Source organism: Cervus canadensis, chromosome 32, assembly GCF_019320065.1.
Source record: "Cervus canadensis isolate Bull #8, Minnesota chromosome 32, ASM1932006v1, whole genome shotgun sequence".
Classification (NCBI taxonomy): domain Eukaryota; kingdom Metazoa; phylum Chordata; class Mammalia; order Artiodactyla; family Cervidae; genus Cervus; species Cervus canadensis.
The window spans coordinates 14,281,087-14,303,992 of record NC_057417.1 but is presented as its reverse complement, the minus strand read 5'-3'; the positions used below and the strand labels follow the sequence as shown (position 1 = coordinate 14,303,992).

Sequence of the window (22,906 nt, the reverse complement as noted above, 5' to 3'; positions counted from 1 at the left end):
AAAAAAAAAGATGCCATTTCATCATTGGGGACTAGAATGCAAAGGTAGGAAGTCAAGAGATACCTGGAGTAACAGACAAGTTTGGCCTTGGAGAACAGAATGAAGCAGGGCAAAGGCTAACAGAGTTTTGCCAAGACAATGCACTGGTCATAGCGAACACCCTCTTCCAACAACACAAGAGATGACTCTACACATGGACATCTCCAGATGGTCGATACTGAAATTAGATTGATTATATTCTTTGCAGCCAAAGATGGAGAATTTCTATACAGTCAAGACCAGACTGTATAGAAGACCAGAACCTGACTGTAGCTCAGAGCATGAACTCCTTATTGCAAAATTCAGACTGAAATTCAGAAAGAAGGGAAAAACACTAGACCATTCACATATAACCTAAATCAAATCCCTTAACAATTATACAGTGGAAGTGACAAATCAATTCAGTGGATTAGATCTGATAGAGTGCCTGAAGAACTATGGACGGAGGTATGTGACATTGTACAGGAGGCAGTGATCAAGACCATTCCCAAGAAAAAGAAATACAAAAAGGCAAAATGGTTGCCTGAGAGGCCTTAGGAGTAGCTGAGAAAAGAAGAGAAGCTAAAGGCAAAAAGAAAAGGAAAGTTAAACCCATTTGAATGCAGAGTTCCAAAGAATAGCAAGGAGAGAGAAGAAAGCCTTCCTCAGTGATCAGTGCAAAGAAACAGAGGAAAACAACAGAATGGGAAAGACTAGAGATCTCTTCAAGAAAATTAGAGATACCAAAGGAACATTTCATGTAAAGATGGGCATAAAAGTACAGAAACAGAATGGACTTAACAGAAGCTGAAGATATTAAGAAGAGGTGGCAAGAATACACAGAACTATACAAAAAAGATCTTCATGACCCAGATAACCACAATGGAGTGATCACTCACCTAGAGCCAGACGTCCTGGAATGTGAAGTCAAGTGGGCCTTAAGAAACCTCACTATGAACAAAGCTAGTGGAGGTGATGGAATTCCAGTTAGCTATTTTAAATCCTAAAAGATGATGTTGTGAAAGTGCTGCACTCAATATGCCAGCAAATTTGGAAGACTCAGCAGTGGCCACAGGACTGGAAAAGGTCAGTTTTCATTCCATTTCCAAAGAAAGGCAATGGCAAAGAATGTTCAAACTGCTGCACACTTGCACCCATCTCACACACTAGCAAAGTAATGCTCAAAATTCTCCAAGCCAGGCTTCAATAGTATGTGAACTATGAACTTCCAGATGTTCAAGCTGGTTTTAGAAAATGCAGAGGAACCAGAGATCAAATTGCCAAAACCTGTTGGATCATTGAAAAAGCAAGAGAGTTCCAGAAAAACATCTACTTCTGCTTTATTGACTATGCCAAAACCTTTGACTGTATGGATCACCACAAACAGTGGAAAATCCTTTTTTTTTTTAATATAAATTTATTTATTTTAATTGAAGGCTAATTACTTTACAATATTGTATTGGTTTTGCCATACATTGACCTGAATCCACCACAAGTGTACATGTGTTCCCCATCCTGACCCTCCCTCCCACCTCCCTCCCCATCCCATCCCTCTGGGTCATCCCAGTGCACCAGCCCCTAGCACCCTGTATCATGCCTCGAACCTGGACTGACTATTTTTTTCACATATAATAATATACATTGTTTCAATGCCATTCTCCCAAATCATCCCACCCTTGCCCTCTCCCACAGAGTCCAAAAGACTGTTCTATACATCTATGTCTCTATTGCTGTCTCGCATACCAGATCACCTGACCTGCCTCCTGAGAAATCTGTATGCAGGTCAAGAAATAACAGTTAGAACCAGACATGGAACAACAGACTGGTTCCAAATTGAGTAAGGAGTACTTCAAGGCTATATATTGTCACCCTGCTTATTTAACTTATATACAGAGTACATCATGCGAAATGCAGGGATGGATCAAGCACAAGCTGGAATGAAGATTTCCAGGAGAAATATCAATAACTTCAGATATGCAGATGACACCACTCTTATGGCAGAAAGTGAAGAGGAACTAAAGAGCCTTTTGATGAAAGTGAAAGAGAAGCATGAAAAAGCTGGCTTAAAACTCAGCTTTCAAAAAACTAAGATCATGGATCTGGTCCCATCACTTCATGGCAAATAGATGGGGAAACAATGGAAACAGTGACAGACTTTATCGGCCTCCAGAATCACTGCACACGATGACTGCAGCCATGAAATCAAAAGATGCTTGCTCCTTGGAAGAAAAACCATGACCAATCTAGACAGCATATTAAAAAACAGAGCCATTACTTTGCCGACAAAGGTCTACCTAGTCAAGGCTATGGTTTTTTCCAGTAGTCATGTTTGGATGTGAGAGTTGGACTATAAAGAAAGCTGAGGGCCAAAGAATTAATGCTTTTGAACTGTGTGTTGGAGAAGACTCTTGAGAGTCCCTTGGACTGCAAGGACTTCTAACTAGTCAATCCTAAAGGAAATCAGTCCTGAATATTCACTGTAAGGACTGGTGCTGAAGCTGAAACGCCAATACTGGCGACGTGATGCAAAGAATTGGCTCATCTCAAAAGACCCTGATGCTGGAAATGATTGAAGGCAGGAGGAGAAGGGGATGACAGAGGATGAGATGGTTGGATGGCATCACCAACTCGATGGACATGAGTTGAGCAAGTTCTGGGAGTTGGTGATGGACAGGGAATCCTGGCATGCTGCAGTCCATGGGGTTGCAAAGAGTTGGACACGACTGAGGGAATATAATGAACTGAAGGGTGTTCCCTGGAATAGCAGCATCCACATCACTTGGGAGCTTGTTAGAAATGCAGGATCTCAGGATTCTCCCAGGCTTCTTGGATCAGAATCTGCATTTTAACAAGAACCCAGTGATTCATATGCATATCAAGGTTTGCAAAAGTGAATTAGATGATTTTTTTAAATTCCAGTAACATTGGTTTATAACATGTTTTGTGTGCACATTTTAATTTGACTTAGAAATTATAATTTGACTAATAATTGTAAATTTACTTATAATTTGACTTATAAATTGACATTATAATTTAACTTATAACCAAAGACTATTTTCCATGCTTATCTTACCTCCTTTACCCATTTCTCCCACCCCAAGCCCCTTGCCCTTTGTAACCACTATTTTGTTCTCTGAGTTTGTTTTTGTTATTTTATTTTTGTTTATTTTGTTTTATTATTTGTTTTATATTCTACATATGAGTGAAATCATATTGTATTTGTCTGTCTGCCTTATTTCACAACTTTGTCTGCCTTATGGACCCTCAAGGTCCATCCATGTTGTTGCAGGGCAAGATTTCATTCCTCGTTATGGCCAAGTAGTACTCCATTGTGTGTGTGTTTGTGTGTATGTGTGTATAAAACATTCCCTATATCCTATATTCATTCATCTGTTGATGGGTTCATGTGTTATTTCCATATGTTGCAATGAACATAGGGGTACGTGTGTCTTTCAAATTAGTGTTTTTATGTTCTTTTGGTTAATAACCAGAAGTGGAATATTTGGATCATATGGTAGTTCTAAATTTTTTGAAGAATTTGCATACTGTTTTCCACAGTGACTGCACCAATTTACAGTCTAACCAACAGTATATGAGGGTTCCTTTTTCTTCACATCCTCTCCAACATTTGTTATTCCTTGTTTTTTTTTTTACAATAGTCATTCTAATAGATGTGAAGCGATATTGTGGTTTTGATTTGCATTTACCTGATAATTCATGCTGATGAACATCTTTTCATACAGGTGTTGAACAGCATATATATTCTTTGGGAAAATGTCTATTCAGATCCTCTGCTCATTTTTTTTTTTTTGGACTGTTTGTTGTTGAGTTTCATGAGTTAACTTTTTTGTGTGTGTGTGGTTTTGGCCGTGTTGTGTGGCGTGGGGGATCTTAGTTGCCCAACCAGGGATCAAACCCATGCCCCCTGCAATGGAAACATGGAGTCCTACAATAGACCACCAGGGAAGTTCCATGAGTTAATATATTTTGGATATTAACCTTTTATCAGATATGATTTGCAAACATCTCCCATTTGGTAGGTTTTCTTTTTTGTTTTGTTGATGGTTTTCTTTGCAGGGCAGAGCTTTTTATTTTGATGTCGCCTCATTTGTTTAATTTAGCTTTTGCTTCCCTTGCCTGAGGAGACATACCCAGAAAGATATTGCTAAGAAAAATGTCAAGCATACTGTCTATGTTTTCTTCTAGGAGCTTTATGGTTTTACTTTTTACATTCATGTCTTTAATCCATTTTGAGTTAATTTTTATGAATGGTGTAAGATAATGGTCTAGTTTCATTCGTTTGAATCTTTACGGTTTTCAATATATAAAATCATGTCATCTACAAATAATGACAGTTTTATTTCTTTCTTTCCAGTTTAGATGTGTTTTATTTCTTTTTTTGCCTAATTGTTGTCACTAGGAGTTTTAGCACTATGTTGAATAAGGGTGGTAAGATTGGGTACTCTTGTCTTGTTCATGATCTTAGAGGGATAGCTTTCAGGTTTTCACCAGTATTGTGTTAGCTGTGGGTTTGTCATAAATGGCCTTTTGAGGTACATTTGTTCTATCCCCTTTTTGAGAGTTTTTCTTTTTTTATCATAAATGAGTGTTGAATTTTATCAAATGCTTTTCCCGCATCTACATCTATTGACATGATCATATGATATATATATATATATATATAATTTTTTTGGCTGTGCCCTGTGGCTTATGGGATCTTAGTTCCCTGACCAAGGATTGAACCTAGGCTCTTGGCAGTGAGCAAGCAGAGTCCAAACTCCTCGATCACCTGTGAATTCTTGATTATATGATTTTTATTCTTCACTTTGTTAATGTGGTGTATTACATTGATTGATTTGCAGATGTTGAATCATCCTTGCATACCTGGAATAAATCCCACTTGATCCTGATGTATGATCCTTTTAATGCATTTTTGTATTTGGTTTGCTAATGTTTTGTTGAGGATTTTTGCATGTATATTCATCAGAGACATTGGCCTGTAATTTTCTTTTTGTGTGTTTTCATTGTTTGATTTTGTAATCAGGGTAATGATGGCTTTGTAAAATGAGTTAGGGAAGCATTCCCTCCTTTTCAATTTTTTTGAAATAGTTTGAGAAGTGCATGTGTGTGTGCTAAGTTGCTTCAGTCATGTCCGACTCTTTGCAACCCTATGGACTGTAGCCTGCCAGGCTCCTCTGTCCATGGGGTTCTCTAGGCAAGAATACTGGAGTGGGTTTCCATGCCCTCCTCCAGGGGATCTTCCCAACCCATAAATCAATCCTGCATCTCATAAGTCTCCTGCTTTGGCAGGCAGTTTCTTTACCACTAGTGCCTCCTGGGGAGCCCCATAGTTTGAGAAGGATAGCTACTAAATCGCTGAATGTTTGATAGAATTCACCTGTGAAGCTGTCTGCTGGAGGACTTTTATTTTGGGGAAGATTTTTGATTAATGTTTCAATCTCCTTACTAGTAATCAGTCAATTCAGATTTTCTATATCTTCATGCTTCAGTCTTGGAAGATTGTAGGGTTCTAGGGATTTATTCATTTATTTTAGGTTGTCTGATTTGTTGGTGTATAGTAGTAGACTTCATAGTAGACTTATAATCCTTTGTATTTCTATTGTATCCATTGTAATTTATCCTCTTTTGTTTCTGATTTTATTTATCTGAGCCTTCTCTCTATTTTTTTGGTGAGTCTAGCTAAAGGTTTGTCATGTTTATCCTTTCAAAGAACCAGCTCTTAGTTGCATTGGTATTTTCCATTGTCTTTTAAGTCTCTATTTCATTTATCTCTGCTCTAACTTTTATTATTATTTTATTATCATTTCCTTTCTTATACAGATTTTGTGCTTGCTTTGTTCTTTCTTTTTTCTTTTTATTCTTTTTTTTTCTAGCTCCTTTAGATATAAGGTTTAGATTATTTGAAGTTTTTCTTATTTCATGAGGTAGGCCTATATGCTTCACTCTTAGGACCACTTTTGCTACATCCCATAGATTTTGGCATATCATCTTTTTCTTTTCATTTGTCTTTAGGTATTTTAAATTTTCTCCTTTGATTTCTTCATTGAGCCAATAGTTTTTAAGTTGCATGTTGTTTAGTCTTTACATATATGTGATTTTTCCAGATTTCCTATAGTTGATTTCTAGTTTCATTTTATTGTGGTCAGAAAAGATGCTTGATATGGTTTTAATCTCCTTGATTGTATTGAGACTTTCTTTGTGACCTAACATGTGATCTATCCTGGAGAATCTTCCATGTGCACTTTAGAAAAATGTGTATTCTGTTGCACTGGATGGGCTATGCTATATTCGTATAAATCTATTAAGTTTATCTGGTCTGATGTTTCATTTAAAGTCAATGTTTTCTTATTGACACTCTGTCTGAATGATCTGTCCATTGATGTAAGTGAGGCAGTAAAATCCCCTTCCATTATCATGCTCCTGTCAGTTTCTCCATGTAGGTCTTTATATGTTTTACTACTCTTGTGTTAAATGTGTATGTATATACATACATGTATGTATATGTATAGATACATGTATGTATGGGTACATGCATGTATATATAGACAGACAGACAAATAGAGATATATAGATACATAGATAGATATCAGTTATTTGTGTCTGCTTGAGGGATCGTCCCCTTTGTCATTATATGCTGTCCACTTTTAGCTCTCTGGCTTTGTATCTTCTGGCTTGAAAGTCTGTTTTCTCTGATATGAGTATGACTATGCCCACTTTCTTTTGGCTGCCATTTGCTTGGAGTATCATCTAACATCCCTTCACTTTGAGGCTATTTTTGACCTTAGAGCTGAGAGAAGTTTCCTGGAGGAGGTATAGAGTTGGGTCTTATTTTTAATCCAAACAGCTACTCTTTTTTCTTTTTTTTTTTACTAATTTTTTTTTTACTTAATTTTTTTAATTAAAAATTTTTTTTAAGTTTTTACCAATGAATCTACGTTTAGGGTAATTATTGATAAATGAGGATTTAGTACTGCCATTTTATCTTTGTTTTCTGGTTGCACTATATCTCAATAGTCCTTTTACTACCGATAATATCTTGTCTTCACTTGGGGGTTTCCCTGATAGCTCAGTTGGTGAAGAATCCTCCTGCAATGCAGGAGACCCTGGTTTGATCCCTGGGTCAGGAAGATCTGCTGGAGAAAGGGATAGGCTACCCACTCCAGTATTCTGGCCTGAAGAATTCCATGGACTATATAGTCCATAGGGTTGCAAAGAATCGGACATGACTGAGAGATTTTCACTTTCACTTTCTCTTCATTTAGTTATACAGTTTCTCTCCTTTCTGTCTTCCCCTTTTATGTTTCTGTTGTCTCAAATTATTTTGTTGTTTCGAAATTATCTTTTTGTGTTGTGAGTTCATTACCAAATTGAAGTAACTATAGTTATTTTTTATTGCTTTCCCCCATTAACCTTTATGCTATAATTGTTTAACAACCTATTCTGATGTACAGTTGCAATTTTCTGATTCTGTTACCTTCCTCAAGGCTTTGTGTACTTCTGCCTTTTTGTTTTTGGTAGAAGAGCCTTTCAACGTTCCTTTTTTAAATTAAAGTTTAGTTAATTTACAATATTACATTAGTTTCATGTGTACAGCCTAATGATTCAGTATTTTTGCAGATTATACTCCTTTATGTTATTACAGATAATGGCTATAATTCCCTGTGCTATACAGTATATCCTTATAGCTTGTGTATTTTATACATTGTAGTTTGTATCTGTTAATCTCATGCCCCTCATCTGTCCTTCCCTCTCTCCCTTACACTCTGTTTTCTATGTCTGTGAATGTTTCTGTTTTGCATACACATTCATGTGTTATTTTTAGATTCCACATATAAGTGATAACATATAGTATTTGTTTTTCTCTGACTTATTTCACTAAGAATAATATTCTCTAGGTCCATCTATGTTGCTGCAAATAGCAAAATTTTATTCTTTTTAATGACTGAATAATATTCCATTATATATCTCACATCTTCTTTATCCAGTTATCTATTGGTGGGCACTTGGGTTGCTTCCATATCTTCCATGACTTTGTAAATTGTGTTGCTATTAACATTAGGGTCCATGTATCTTTTTTCTGAATTAGTGTTTTCATTTTTTCCAGATATATACCCGGGAGTGGAATAGCTGGGTCATCTGATAGTTCTATTTTTAGTTTTTGAGGAACCTCCCTACTGTGGCTGCACCAATCTGAGCTCCCACTAACAGTGTGCAAGGTTCCCTTTTCTCCACATCCTCTCCATTTGTTATCTGTAGGGTTTTTGATGATAGACATTCTGGTAGGTATGAGGTTATATCTAGTAGTTTTATTTTATAGTTTTCTAATAATCAGTAATGTGTATCTTTTCACGTGTCTGTTGGCTGTTTGGAGCTGGCACTGTTCCATTTGAATGTGCGTTTTTCCTTCCTCCTGCACCAGGACCTTTGCCCAAAGGTGGGAAGTGATAAAGGAAGTAGGGCTTGTGTCTAGAGGTCCAGTGCTCTGTCTGTGTAGGTGTCTGGGGCTCCACTTAGATGTAGCCTATTGTCTTTTCCTGGGTTGTGGTTGCCCTATATCTAGTGCCATGCTGTGGTGTGGAATGAGGGAGAACTGGTCACCTTGGACTAGGGTGCACAATGGGGTGGTCTCAGAAAACCTGGTAACCCCTAGGGCAGACCTCTCTCTGCCCTGCCCAGGGACAAACCAGCATCTGTGTGCTCCTCATGAGAGGAATCTAAGCTTCTCCAACCTTTCTATCTGTACCAATAGTTCTCCAAGCAGCTAGTGGGTGTTGCCTCCTCCACATGGGTCCCCAGGGCTGAGATGCGCAGTCTGTGACTTGACCTACTCACTCCCTAGGGCAGGTGTCCACCCAAGAAATCTCCTTTTTCCTCTAAGTTCCCTCCCAGGGGCACAGGCCCCAACTCAATCACTTTTATTCCCATCCTACCCTTTTATATGTGTGTCTTTCTTATAGCCTTGGTTGTACAGAAGTCCTTCTGCCAGTTTCCAATTAGTTTTCAGTGAGAATTTTCCACAAGTAGATGTATTTTTGATATGTTCGTGGAGGATATTACTGCCATGTACTCTTACTCTGCCATCTTCAAGAAGCCCTCAACATTTCCTCTAAGGCAGGTGTAGAGGTGATGGACTCCCTCGGCTTTAGTTTTTCTGCAGAAGCCTCCTTATGTTGCCTTTCCTAATGGAATCAAATAGATCTCTTAGAAATTCTGCATTAAAAAAAATAAAACTTAGTTATCCTTTCTGGTCTGGATCATTTCTAGATTTCTGAAGTCATGCTTGCTAATTCTTTCTTCTTTAGGGTCTGCTCTATTTCCAGTGCTTTCTATTGCATTCTTTATATCATTTATTGAGTTCTTTGGCTCTAGAAATTCTGTTTGTATCTCTTTTAGAGATCCAACCTTTTGGTAAAATATTCCTTCTGTTCATTATTTTATTCCTGAGCTCACTGAAATGACTGAAGAAAAAAAAGAAAAAAAAAAGGAAATGACTTTCTGAGTTTTCTTGTGCTTATTGACAGCTATTTTGAATTCTCTATCTGATTGCAACCTTCCATGAGTTTAAGTTTGGTTTCTGGAAAACTGTCACTTTCTTTTTGTGATAGCTTATTACTGTGGTTTTTCACAGTGCTTGATATCTTGTTCCTCTGCCCACACATTTGAAGGAGTGAATATCTTTCTTATTAGGTAAGGTTGTTGTGTGTGTGTGTGTGTGTGTGTGTGTGTGCTCAAACATATCAAACTCTTTGCCTACTAGGCTCCTCTGTCCATAGAATTTTCTAGGCAAGAATACTGGAGTTGGTTGCCATTTCCTACTCCAGGGGATCTTCCTGACCCAGGAACTGAACCAGCATGTCTTGTGTCTCCTGAATTGGCAGGCAGATTCTTTACTACTAGGGGCCACCTGGGAAGATTTGTTTACTTTGATCCTAAAAATTCAATACATTGGTAATTAGAGGACCGTCTTTTGTTCTCCAGCAGGTGGCACTACAACACGAGTCTCTGTCTTCCCTAACCTGACCAGCCTCTGACAGTGCTGTGGAATCAGTCTTTTCCACCCTCATTACCCCTGTCAGGGGTGTGCCTGCAGCCCTCATCGTCACTTTGTGCCTTTGGAGTCTTTGGTGCCTTCTGCTGTAAGTGTGGCTGTCGTTGCTCGTGTCACCCCTGGATGCACCGTGATGGCAGGCACCTCTGCTCCACCTGGGGTTGTTGAGGTTGTCAGGTTTGCAGGCACTGCTGCCCTGTGCAGGGCTGCTGGAGCCCTAGGCACCCCTGTAGCTGGTCGGGCTGGGGTTGCAGGCCCTGCCGCTGCTGCCTGGCTCCCTTTAGCTGCAAGTACTGCTGCCGCTGGGAAGCTGGAGTTGTGTACACCACCTCCCCAGCTACCACTGAGTTCTTTCTCAGATGTGTGTTCATCCACTGTGGTCGGAGCGCCAGGATTATGGGCACTCCCCCACCTTGTTCCCTTGCTTCCACCTCCTATGGACTTTTCCATCCACCTTCAGATGTACAGATGTGTGGATCTCTCTGGTATCCTGGTGTGTTGGGCAGAGGAACCTTTGTAGAGTTACATATGTTTTACTTGTTGCAAATTGAAGGGGAGAGGAAAAGGAAACATCTTACACTACCATGATGTTGAATTACCACATCTAGATGATTTTTTTTAATTTATTGAGATATAGTTGATTTTTAAAGAACTGTTTTTACTTTCAAATTTTATAAAAAGGTCTAGAAAATTCTAGAGGGTGTACTGGGCTCTACACTGAGTTTCTGAATGCCTTTGGGCAAATGACTTAATGTTCCTTTTTCCCCAACTATGAAAGCTTTGCCTTCTCTGTTTATAAAACGAGATTTTCTCTTCCTAATCATAAGGCTCTTGTGATGATAAAATGAGCAAATTGAGAGAGTAACAGGCAGGAAGCCCAGGGGTCTCCAAACAGAGGAAATAGGCTGCAAGTCAGACATTTTTTATCTCTCTCTTAAGTGGCAGGAGGAAACAAACAAATGTCAGATTTTTTTCCCCATCTCTATACAAAATTAAAAGGAGGTTTCTCTTAAAATTCTGTGTTGCCATGATGACACCTGGCTCCACCTGAACTTAACTTTTCTCAAATCTTGAGCTAACTGATGCATTTTTTCTTATGGAAATATTTGTCTTAAGCTATGTTAATGAACTATGTATTTACCCTAGACTCTGTCTTTCTTCAAGTCACTTCGCTTAAGATTCAGAATGATAAGGGCTCAAAAACCTGTATGTTTTACTCATACATTGTTCTCCTAATCTATGTTAATAAAACTATATGTTTACTTGGGAACCTGTCTTTCTTCAAGATTCATGTCAATCATTTTATGGCCTGGGATGACTCAGCAGGTGCCAATGTTACCTTAAAATACATGTTGTGGGTGAGGGACCTGGTGCCTCTCTGAGTTTTACGATATCTCCTTTCTCTAATTAACAGCTTGCTGATAGGTATATAGCATACTGCTAAAGGCTTGCAGGGGGGCATTCTTTCTGTACCCTTCTGATGTCTATGTCAGAAGCTTTCTCTATCTCTTTTATACTTTAATAAAACTTTATTCCACAAAAACTCTGAGCGATCAAGCCTCGTCACTGGCCTCGAAATGAATTCCTCTCCTCTGGAGGCCAAGAATCCCAGCGTCTTTTCATGGCTCAGCAACAATCTTTCAAAATGAGTGAATGTTTATTATAATTCCAGAGGGACCACAAGTATTATATAAACTTCCTCAAGACCTGTAGGCCGAGATTGGGTGGGATAGTAGCTTTTTGTGGTAAATGGCACTTAAAGGAACATATTCTTGGCAATTACTATTTTTTTAATGATTATATACTGAGATTTCTGTTGTAAAGGAATTTGACCTACAATACATATGCAAGAGTTTGAAAACGAAAATATGATGAGTTTGTTGTTGGCCCTGGAGACTATAGGCATATCTCTCTAAGAACTTGGAAATAAGGGAAATAGATTGCCTTCCAAGAGCTAAACTGTAAACTCAATATAAAATAGAATAGAAATATTCATAGTCAATATAAACAGACTTAATGATTCACAGAGCAGCAAGATTAAGCCATACCCTTATATATAATATATTAATATAGAACTGGTTTCAGAAAGGGATATTGCAGCCACAGAACATAGAAAAAGGAGATTTACTAGAGGAAATCCTGATAGTACTCATCTAAGCCTGTCTGGAGGAGAAGTCTCTGTTAAGGGATTTTACATATTATAGTCCCTGGGATGAGGTGGCTCCTAGCCAGTACCTATATTCACACTGCACTGTTTTCATTTTCTCAAATCTACAAATTATTTCTTGCCTCAGGATCTTTGTAGAAACTTTTCCATTTGTTTAGAATGAATGTTCCCATCACCCATACCTTCTCCCTCTGGCTGCCTCATCCCTCAGTTTCAGCTTAAATTATGTGCCTGACCTTCTCTCAGTCTATAGTAGTACCCCTCATACATTACAGTGGCTCTTGTGCTATTTCCTTTATAGCACTTGTCACACTTATCAACTCTGTGTTTATTTGACTCCTGACTCTGTCTGACAGCTCCTAAAACATAGCAAGTGACCAGTAAACACAAGGATCCCACATGCCTTGGGGCAACTAGGCCCATGTGCCACAACTACTGAGCCTGCACTCTGTAGCTCATGAGCTGCAACTACTGAAGACCTCTTGCCCTAGGACCCATGCTCCACAACAAGAGAAGCCATCACAATGAGAAAGTTCACATATCACTACTAGAGAGTAGCCCCCAATCTCTGCAAAGTCCGTGCAGCAAAGAGACCTGCTGCAGCCATAAATAAATAAATATTAAAAAAAAACAAACACATTAGTCTGTTACTAAGCTGTTTTTTAGTTGCTAAGTTGTGTCCAACACTTCTGTGACCCCATGGATTGTAGCCCGCCAGACTCCTCTGTCCATGGGATTTCCCAGGCAAGAATAATGGAGTGGATTGCCATTTCTTATCCAGGGTATCATCTTCCCAACCCAGACTGAGCCTGCATCTCCTGCATTGACAGGTAGATTCGTTACCACTGAGCCACCAGGGAAGCCCTATTAAGAGAGTGAGCTTAACAGTATTCATGAAAGCAGTCATTTTTTAAAGAAAAACTATGTAAAAGTGGACTGTGCAACTCCCGTGAATAATTTACATGTACACATGAGATTAGAGCATATAGCTTTCCTCAAATGCAAGTAATGATTATAGTAAATTAAGAAAGTTAATATAATGATTTATTATGATAATAAGGATATTAATTCAACAAATATTTCGCTGAAATTTACTGTAAGCCAATCTTTGGAGTCACAGAGATGAATATATCTTAATCATTGCCTTTTAGAAGCTTTTTCACAGTCCTATGAGAATGACTAATGACTATGTTGATTATATTCTTTGCAGCCAGAGATGGAGAAGCTCTATACAGTCAGCAAAAACAAGACCGGAAGCTGACTGTGACTCAGATCATGAACTCCTTATTGCAAAATTCAGACTTAAATTGAAGAAAGTAGGGAAAACCACTAGACCATTCAGGCATGACCCAAATCAAATCCCTCAGGACTATACAGTGGAAGTGGCAAATAGATTCAAGGGATTAGATCTGATAGACAGAGTGCCTGAAGAACTATGGACAGAGGTTCATGACATCACACAGGAGGCAGTAATCAAGACCATCCCTCCCAAAAAAAGAAATGCAAAAAGGCAAAATAGTTGTCTGAGGAGGCCTTGCAAGTACCTGAGAAAAGAAGAGAAGCTAAAGGCAAAAAGAAAAGGAAATATAAACCCATTTGAATGCAGAGTTCCAAAGAATAGCAAGGAGAGATAAGAAAGCCTTCCTCAGTGATCAATGCAAAGAAATAGAGGAAAACAACAGAATGGGAAAGACTAGAGATTTCTTCAAGAAAATGAGAGATATCAAGGGAAGATTTCATGCAAAGATGGGCACAATAAAGGACAGAAATGGTATGGACCTAACAGAGCAGAAGATTTTAAGAAGAGGTGGCAGGAATACACAGAAGAATTATACAAAAAAGATCTTCATGACCCAGATAATCATGATGGTGTGATCACTCACCTAGAGCCAGAAGTCAAGTGGGCCTTAGGAAGCATCACTATGAACAAAGCCAGTAGAGGTGATGGAATTCCAGTTGAGCTATTTTAAATCCTAAAAGATGATGCTGTCAAAGTGCTACACTCACTATGCCAGCAATGGAAAACTCAGCAGTGGCCACAGGACAGGAAAAGATCAGTTTTCATTCCAATCCCAAAGAAAGGCAATGCCAAAGAACGTTCAAACTGCTGCACAATTGCACTCATCTCACACGCTAGCAAAGTAATGCCCCAAATTGTTTAAGCCAGGCTTCAACAGTATGTGAACCATGAACTTTCAGATAGTCAAGCTGGTTTTAGAAAATGCAGAGGAACCAGAGATCAAATTGCCAATATCCATTCAGTTCAGTTCAGTCGCTCAGTCGTGTCCGACTCTTTGTGACCCCATGAACCACAGCACACCAGGCCTCCCTGTCCGTCACCAACTCCCAGAGTCCACCCAAACCCATGTGCATTGAGTCGGTGATGCCATCCAACCATCTCATCCTCTGTCGTCCCCTTCTCCTCTTGCCCTCAATCTTTCCCAGCATCGGGGTCTTTTCAAATGAGTCAGCTCTTCGCATCAGGTGGCCAAAGTATTGGAGTTTCAGCTTCAGCATCTGTCCTTCCAATGAATATTCAAGACTGATTTCCTTTAGGATGTAATGGTTGGATCTCCTTGCAGTCCAAGAGACTCTCAAGAGTCTTCTCCAATACCACAGTTTAAAAGCATCAATTCTTCAGCGCTCAGATTTCTTTATAGTCCAACTCCACATCCATACATGACCACTGGAAAAATCATAGCCTTGACTAGACGGATCTTTGTTAACAAAGTAATGTCTCTGCTTTTTAATATGCTATCTAGGTTGGTCATAACTTTCCTTCCAAGGAGTATCTTTTAATTTCATGGCTGCAGTCACCATCTGCAGTGATTTTGGAGCCCAGAAAAATAAAGTCAGCCCCTGTTTCCACTGTTTCCCCATCTATCTGCCATGAAGTGATGGGACTGGATGCCATGGTCTTAGTTTTCTGAATGTTGAGCTTTAAGCCAACTTTTTCACTCTCCTCTTTCATTTTCATCAAGAGGCTGTTTAGTTCTTCTTCACTTTCTGCCATAAGGATGGTGTCATCTGCATATCTGAGGTTATTGATATTTCTCCAGACAATCTTGATTCCAGCTTGTGCTTCTTCCAGCCCAGCGTTTCTCATGATGTACTCTGCTTATAAGTTAAATAAGCAGGGTGACAATATACAGCCTTGATGTACTCCTTTTCCTATTTGGAACCAGTCTGTTGTTCCATGTCCAGTTCTAACTGTTGCTTCCTGACCTGTATACAGGCTTTTCAAGAGGCAGGTCAGGTGGTCTGTTATTCCCATCTCTTTCAGAATTTTCCACAGTTTATTGTGATTCACACAAAGGCTTTGGCATAGTCAATAAAGCAGACTATTGACTATGCCAAAGCCTTTGACTTTGTGGATCACCACAAACCGTGGAAAATTCTTAAAGAGATCCAAATACCAGACCACCTTACCTGCCTCTTGAGAAATTCATATGCTGATGGTGACTGCAGCCATGAAATTAAAAGACATTTGCTCCTTGGAAGAAAAGCTTTGATCAATCTAGACAGCATATTAAAAAGCAGAGACATTACTCTGCTAACAAAGGTCCATCTAGTCAAAGCTATGATTTTTCCAGTAGTCATGTATGGATATGAAAGTTGGACCATAAAGAAAGCTGAGTGACGAAGAATTGATACTTTGAATTATGGCATTGGAGAAGACTCTTGAGAGTCTCTTGGATGGCAAGGAGATCAAATCAGTCAATACTAAGGGAAATCAGTCCTGAATATTCATTGGACAGACTGATGCTGAAACTGAAACTCTAATACTTTGGCCACCTGATGGGAACAACTGATTCATTAGAAAAGACCCTGATGCTTGGAATGATTGAAGGCAGGAGGAGAAGGGTACAACAGAGGATGAGATGGTTGGATGGCATCACTGACTCAATGGACATGAGTCTGAGCACGCTCCAGGAGTGATGGACAGGGAAGCCTGGCGTGCTGCAGTCCATGGGGTCGCAAAGAGTAGGACTCGACTGAGCGACTGAACTGAAATGAAATGATGAGAATGACAGATTTATAAACAAAGAGTATGCCCAGATAATACAGTACAGGTTAAATTAGAAACACATACTATGTCTTTAGGGGAGCCCAAGAAAGAAAGCACACAGACTGGGAGATCAGGGTGATGTTGCTGAGAAGGTGACATTAGAACTGAGACTTTTAAGTTTAATAGGAGTTGTCCAGGGGATTAGGTGTGAATGAAAGACTTTCTAAGCATAGGAAATAGTGTGCACAAAATCAAGGAGACAAGAAAAATCACAGTTCTTGCATCAAAACTTTATTTTTTATAGGAAACTATTTGAGATGGCTGAAGAGTAGGAGTGTGGGAAAATGAGAAAAACAAATGGAAGATAGCTAGAACCTTCCACAATTCACCTCAGATTTTATCTGGTAGGCAACAAACAGTTATTAAATACTATCAAGCAACAAAATAAAAAGATAACATGTGTGTTCTAGATCCACTCAGGAGATGGTAAAAATGAAGTGAGAAAAGGGAAGTTGGAGAAGAAGAGGAGGTACTTTGGAGCCACATAGGAAGTCAAATTTATAAGATGTAAGAACTGATTAGGTAGGAGGAGTCACAGATGCCTGGCTTAGGGCACTAGATGAATGGTAATTAACCATGAGAGGAATAAAGTTTTGATGCAAGAACTAGGATGGGTTCCTTGAGTTTGTGACTGATTGAGTTGCAGATGATTGTGGATCCTATAGGAGGAGAGAAGAAGTTGGTATATAGGTGTTTGATTGTTGATTGGTATTAACTTAAACGAATTTCATTATTAAAAAAAAAACCCAACTCATAGTTAGGTCAAAAGATATGGCATGTTTCCAACACATTTCTAAGGTTCTTGAGAATATTACCATGTTGTGTATAGTTCTTCAAATAATTGGCCAAAATAAATGTCTCATGATTACTTAGATGTTTTGGAAAATCTCTCACCCACCATACTTTAAATATTGCAACGCCAAAACTACTAACCTGTGCGCAGACAAGCTATATTTGCAAGCCACCATTCAGGGATCCTGGGCAAAAGCAAAATTACTCGATCTCCCCTTTGCAGGCCACAGGCTTCTGTAAGTATATTTGCAAATTTCCTTGATAAAGATCCTAGTTCCTCAAAACTCCATCTCACTTCTTCTCCATTTCCGTTTATCCACCAGAAGGCTGGATTGGAAGGTCTCTTCCCAGCCTGAGGAAAGACAAACCAGTCACAGATTTAAAGGTGGTTATGCAGCTAAATTCTATTTCAACTGACTTAATGTAATATTTTCTCTGAAGAAAATTCACAGGTCTTTAGTTAGGACGTACTTGGAGTATTTGGGAGTAACTCTGGGGTCATTATTTCTAGATTTTGGGAGCCATGTCACTTCTTTCAGTACATGTGATTTCTCATTTAGCCTGATTATTTTCTTTCCACAAAGGTAGAATTCTTGCATCCCTTTATATTTCTCTCAATGCTCTTTGCCTCACTTCCTACCATTTTTTATTCTTGGGTTCACATTTCATTCTAATCCTTTATATTTATTTATTTTTAATATTTATTTATTTATTGGGCCACTTCAGGTCTTTGTTGTGGTGCACAGGATATTCACTGCAGCACATGGGATCTTTTGTTGTGGCCTGTGGCCAGCAGGCTTAGTTGCCCCACGACATGTGAGATCCATGTTCCCTGCTTTGGAAGGTGGATTCCCAACCACTGGACCAACAGGGAAGTCCCTACTCCTTTTTATTTTTAAAAAAATTAACCTATAATCATACATTTTTATAACCCAGACTTTTTCAACCATGGAACTCTTGATGGTGAACCAGATGTCCTATGCATTACAGGGTATTTAGCAGCACCCCTTAGCCTCCATCCATTAGCATACACCCTCCCCCAACTCATAACAACAAAAGTGTCTCCAGACATTGCCAAATGTCCCCTGGGGGAAAAAAAAATCACTCTCAGTTAAGAAACTGCAGTCTGACTGGTCCTTGCTCCATACCTTTTCCATATTGGTCCATTGGTCCAGGACATCTTTGGCAAAGTTGAAGTACTCTGGAATCTCTAGTTTAAAGTCCTGTTTCATGGATTCATAGTTGGAGAAATTCTGAGGGGTCACTGTTCTGTAATCTTTATGCAATGCTCTCATAGAGCCAGGAATTGCTAGGCACTGAAAATATTTGGCACAAAGTAATATCTTCATGGTGACAAGGGCTAACGTCAGTCTGGCTAAGTATTTTAGCACCCAGGATTTCTACAGACACCAATCCATCTAAAAGACAAGCAAAAAGACATACATTTGTTTCAGCCATATCCCCAAGCAGCTAAGTTTTATTATTATTAATTATCATAATGGTATATTTTCTGAGAACTCACTATGTCCCAAATACTGTGCTCAATGCTTCACTTACATACAATTTATCATTAAATCTTCAGAGTAACCCTGTGAAGTGGATGCTATTATCATCTCTGCAGATGGAGAATATGATGAGTAAGAGGTTGTCTCAGTCCTCTCTGGTTTAAACAACAGATAATTATTTTTCACAGTTCTGGAGGCTAGGGAGTCCTAGATCAAGGTGCTGGCTGGTTCAATTATCCCATGAGGTCTCTGTGCCTAGCTTGCAGATGGTTGCTGTCCCCCTGTGATCTCACATGATGGAGAGAGAGAGAACCCTGTTCTCTCTTCCTCTTCTTGGAAGATACTAATCCCATCAGGGGCCTCACTGTCATGACCTCATCTAAACCTAATTACCTACCAAAGGCCCTATCCCCAAATACCATCACATTGGAGGTCAAAGCTTTAACATAAGAACTGTTTTGAACTGGGATACAAACATTCAGTCTGTAACAGAGGCATTGATTGGATTTGAACCTAGAACTGTCTCATTCTAGCCCATTCTTCTGATGAGTAAGGGCTAGTGCCTCCCATATACGTTTCTAAAAAAGAAAAGATCTGGGTCACCCAGTTACTCTCAATAAAGGCAAATAATTAAGCTTTTAATCTCTTTCATCTAAGGATTTCACAAGGAGTGTGGAAATGTTGAGAATTTTTAGCAATGGATAATCCATAGATGAAGAAACTGAGATAGCAAAGTACCAGTTACTCATGAAAGCACTGTCAAAGGTCCTCTAGTTTATAGACTATAATTCCCATGCTCCAGATAGGAGCGCACACTACCTCCAGGCTTGGAGCTGCGTTTACCAGAGATATGAAAATAGAGTTTAGCCTTCTGTAGGAGGGGCCTCTCTGGGCCACCCAGCCCTCCCTCCTTCTGTGGGAAATCATTTGATCACAATGTCATTTATTTGGCTGAGGTCTCATAATTGAGACTATTTAAAAACAGTTTTAGGGATTAAGAGTTTTCTTCTGTATACTTTATGTAATCTTCTAAATTTCCTGCAATGAAACACTACTCTCACAATCATTAAATCATCATTTTTAGCTTCAATTCTAACTTTATGGTATGTAAGGCAGAGTAGCTGTGTGGAAGCATTTATGTATTGATATATTTCCAAACAATGATTAATAATGGATGCCAGCCATACATTTAACCCTAAATGGACCTGGCAATTGGGCATCATATTGTTGCACTCAATGCATCCTCATGGTTACTTAGTATAATGACTTATTATGATAATAAAGATATTAATTCAACAAATATTTCACTGAGATTTACTGTAAGCCAAGGAGCCAAGGAGACCTGGGTACTTCATCTGACCCTTTGATCTATTTGTGGGCAGACCTGACAAGGCAATGAGATTAAGCCCTTTGAGATCATCTGATTTAAACCTCCTCATTTTTCACCTGCAAAGAAAACAGGATCCCACAGAAGGGAAGCAACTTGCATTAATGTGATATGAGAATTAGAACTAGACTGTTGGTCTACAGATCAATGGAATTTCATTCGAGTAGTGTTTCTCAAACCTGGTTATATATATATATGTATTTTTTTTTTTAGTTGGAGGCTAATTACTTCACAACATTTCAGTGGGTTTTGTCATACATTGATATGAATCAGCCATAGAGTTACACATATCCCCCATCCCGATCCCCCCTCCCACCTCCTTCTCCACCCGATTCCTCTGGGTCTTCCCAGTGCACCAGGCCCGAGCACTTGTCTCATGCATCCCACCTGGGCTGGTGATCTGTTTCACCATAGATAATATACATGCTGTTCTTTCGAAACATCCCACCCTCACCTTCTCCCACAGAGTTCAAAAGTCTGTTCTGTACTTCTGTGTCTCTTTTTCTGTTTTGCATATAGGGTTATCGTTATCTTTCTAAATTCCATATATATGTGTTAGTATGTTGTAATGTTCTTTATCTTTCTGGCTTACTTCACTCTGTATAATGGGCTCCAGTTTCATCCATCTCATTAGAACTGATTCAAATGAATTCTTTTTAATGGCTGAGTAATATTCCATGGTGTATATGTACCACAGCTTCCTTATCCATTCATCTGCTGATGGGCATCTAGGTTGCTTCCATGTCCTGGCTATTATAAACAGTGCTGCGATGAACATTGGGGTGCACGTGTCTCTTTCAGATCTGGTTTCCTCAGTGTGTATGCCCAGAAGTGGGATTGCTGGGTCATATGGCAGTTCTATTTCCAGTTTTTTAAGAAATCTCCACACTGTTTTCCATAGCGGCTGTACTAGTTTGCATTCCCACCAACAGTGTAAGAGGGTTCCCTTTTCTCCACACCCTCTCCAGCATTTATTGCTTGTAGACTTTTGGATAGCAGCCATCCTGACTGGCGTGTAATGGTACCTCATTGTGGTTTTGATTTGCATTTCTCTGATAATGAGTGATGTTGAGCATCTTTTCATGTGTTTGTTAGCCATCTGTATGTCTTCTTTGGAGAAATGTCTGTTTAGTTCTTTGGCCCATTTTTTGATTGGGTCATTTATTTTTCTGGAATTGAGCTGCAGGAGTTGCTTGTATATTTTTGAGATTAATCCTTTGTCTGTTTCTTCATTTGCTATTATTTTCTCCCAATCTGAGGGCTGTCTTTTCACCTTACTTATAGTTTCCTTTGTAGTGCAAAAGCTTTTAAGTTTCATTAGGTCCCATTTGTTTAGTTTTGCTTTTATTTCCAATATTCTGGGAGGTGGGTCATAGAGGATCTTGCTGTGATTTATGTCGGAGAGTGTTTTGCCTATGTTCTCCTCTAGGAGTTTTATAGTTTCTGGTCTTACATTTAGATCTTTAATCCATTTTGAGTTTATTTTTGTGTATGGTGTTAGAAAGTGTTCTAGTTTCATTCTTTTACAAGTGGTTGACCAGTTTTCCCAGCACCACTTGTTAAAGAGGTTGTCTTTTTTCCATTGTATATCCTTGCCTCCTTTGTCAAAGATAAGGTGTCCATAGGTTCGTGGATTTATCTCTGGGCTTTCTATTCTGTTCCATTGATCTATATTTCTGTCTTTGTGCCAGTACCATACTGTCTTGATGACTGTGGCTTTGTAGTAGAGTCTGAAGTCAGGCAGGTTGATTCCTCCAGTTCCATTCTTCTTTCTCAAGATTACTTTGGCTATTCGAGGTTTTTTGTATTTCCATACAAATTGTGAAATTCTTTGGTCTAGTTCTGTGAAAAATACCGTTGGTAGCTTGATAGGGATTGCATTGAATCTATAGATTGCTTTGGGTAGAATAGCCATTTTGACAATATTGATTCTTCTAATCCATGAACACGGTATGTTTCTCCATCTGTTTGTGTCCTCTTTGAGTTCTTTCATCAGTGTTTTATAGTTTTCTATGTATAGGTCTTTTGTTTCTTTAGGTAGATATACTCCTAAGTATTTTATTCTTTTTGTTGCAATGGTGAATGGTATTGTTTCCTTAAGTTCTCTTTCTGTTTTTTCATTGTTAGTATATAGGAATGCAAGGGATTTCTCTGTGTTAATTTTATATCCTGCAACTTTACTATATTCATTGATTAGCTCTAGTAATTTTCTGGAAGAGTCTTTAGGGTTTTCTATGTAGAGGATCATGTCATCTGCAAACAGAGAGAGTTTCACTTCTTCTTTTCCTATATGGATTCCTTTTACTTCTTTTTCTGCTCTGATTGCTGTGGCCAAAACTTCCAACACTATGTTGAATAGTAGTGGTGAGAGTGGGCACCCTTTTCTTGTCAAACCTGGTTATATATTTGAATCGTGAGGAAAGTTTTATAAATGTACGGATGACTGAGTCTTAATTAAATCAGAATCTCTGGGGTTAGAGCCTGGGAATCATATTTTTAAAAATTTCCTCAGAGGATTCTGCTGTGCAACCAAGGCAGAGAGTCACTGATTTGGAGGTTATGATCCATGAACAATCAATATCAGCATCACCTGGAAACTTATTAGAAATACCCATTTTCAGACCCCAGTTTCACATTTTACCAATGAAGAGACTAGTAGGATCACCCTCAGAGAGTAGTCCCAAAGATTAAATGAGACAAAGTGCTTATCATGGTGTCTAGCATATTACTATCCTTTAGCTCAGGAGTCAGCAAACTTTTTCTGTACAGGGTCAAATAATAAATATTTTAGGCTTTGTGGACCATTTGGTCTCTCTTTCAACTGCTCCACTCAATTCTAGTTGAGATAGCAGCCACTGAAATACATAAATGAAGTCATAACTGTGTTACTAAAAGTACT

The 22,906-nt window shown here is 38.9% G+C and overlaps 2 protein-coding genes across 5 annotated transcripts in view; one reads left to right on the top strand and one right to left on the bottom strand.

Annotated features, from left to right (window-relative positions):
* Positions 1–11,054, top strand: part of ERI2 (ERI1 exoribonuclease family member 2) — a 51,030-nt gene extending 39,976 nt beyond the window's left edge. Inside the window, exon 9 of one of the 2 annotated variants that reach the window (XM_043456006.1) lies at positions 10,021–11,054. In XM_043456006.1, coding sequence (XP_043311941.1) covers positions 10,021–10,059 — 39 coding nt within the window. In that variant the 3' untranslated portion in view covers positions 10,060–11,054. Of the gene's footprint in view, positions 1–10,017 lie in introns of both variants that reach the window. The other variant, XM_043456005.1, reaches the window with a different exon arrangement.
* ACSM3 (acyl-CoA synthetase medium chain family member 3) overlaps positions 1–22,906 on the bottom strand; it is an 82,287-nt gene that overhangs the window by 23,722 nt on the left and 35,659 nt on the right. For all 3 annotated transcript variants that reach the window (XM_043456008.1, XM_043456007.1, XM_043456010.1), the window contains exons 2-3: positions 18,264–18,533; positions 17,257–17,467 (exon numbers count right to left, since the gene is read on the bottom strand). In XM_043456008.1, the coding sequence (XP_043311943.1) occupies positions 17,257–17,467; positions 18,264–18,464 (412 nt within the window). In that variant the 5' untranslated portion in view covers positions 18,465–18,533. The remainder of the gene's footprint in view (positions 1–17,256; positions 17,468–18,263; positions 18,534–22,906) is intronic.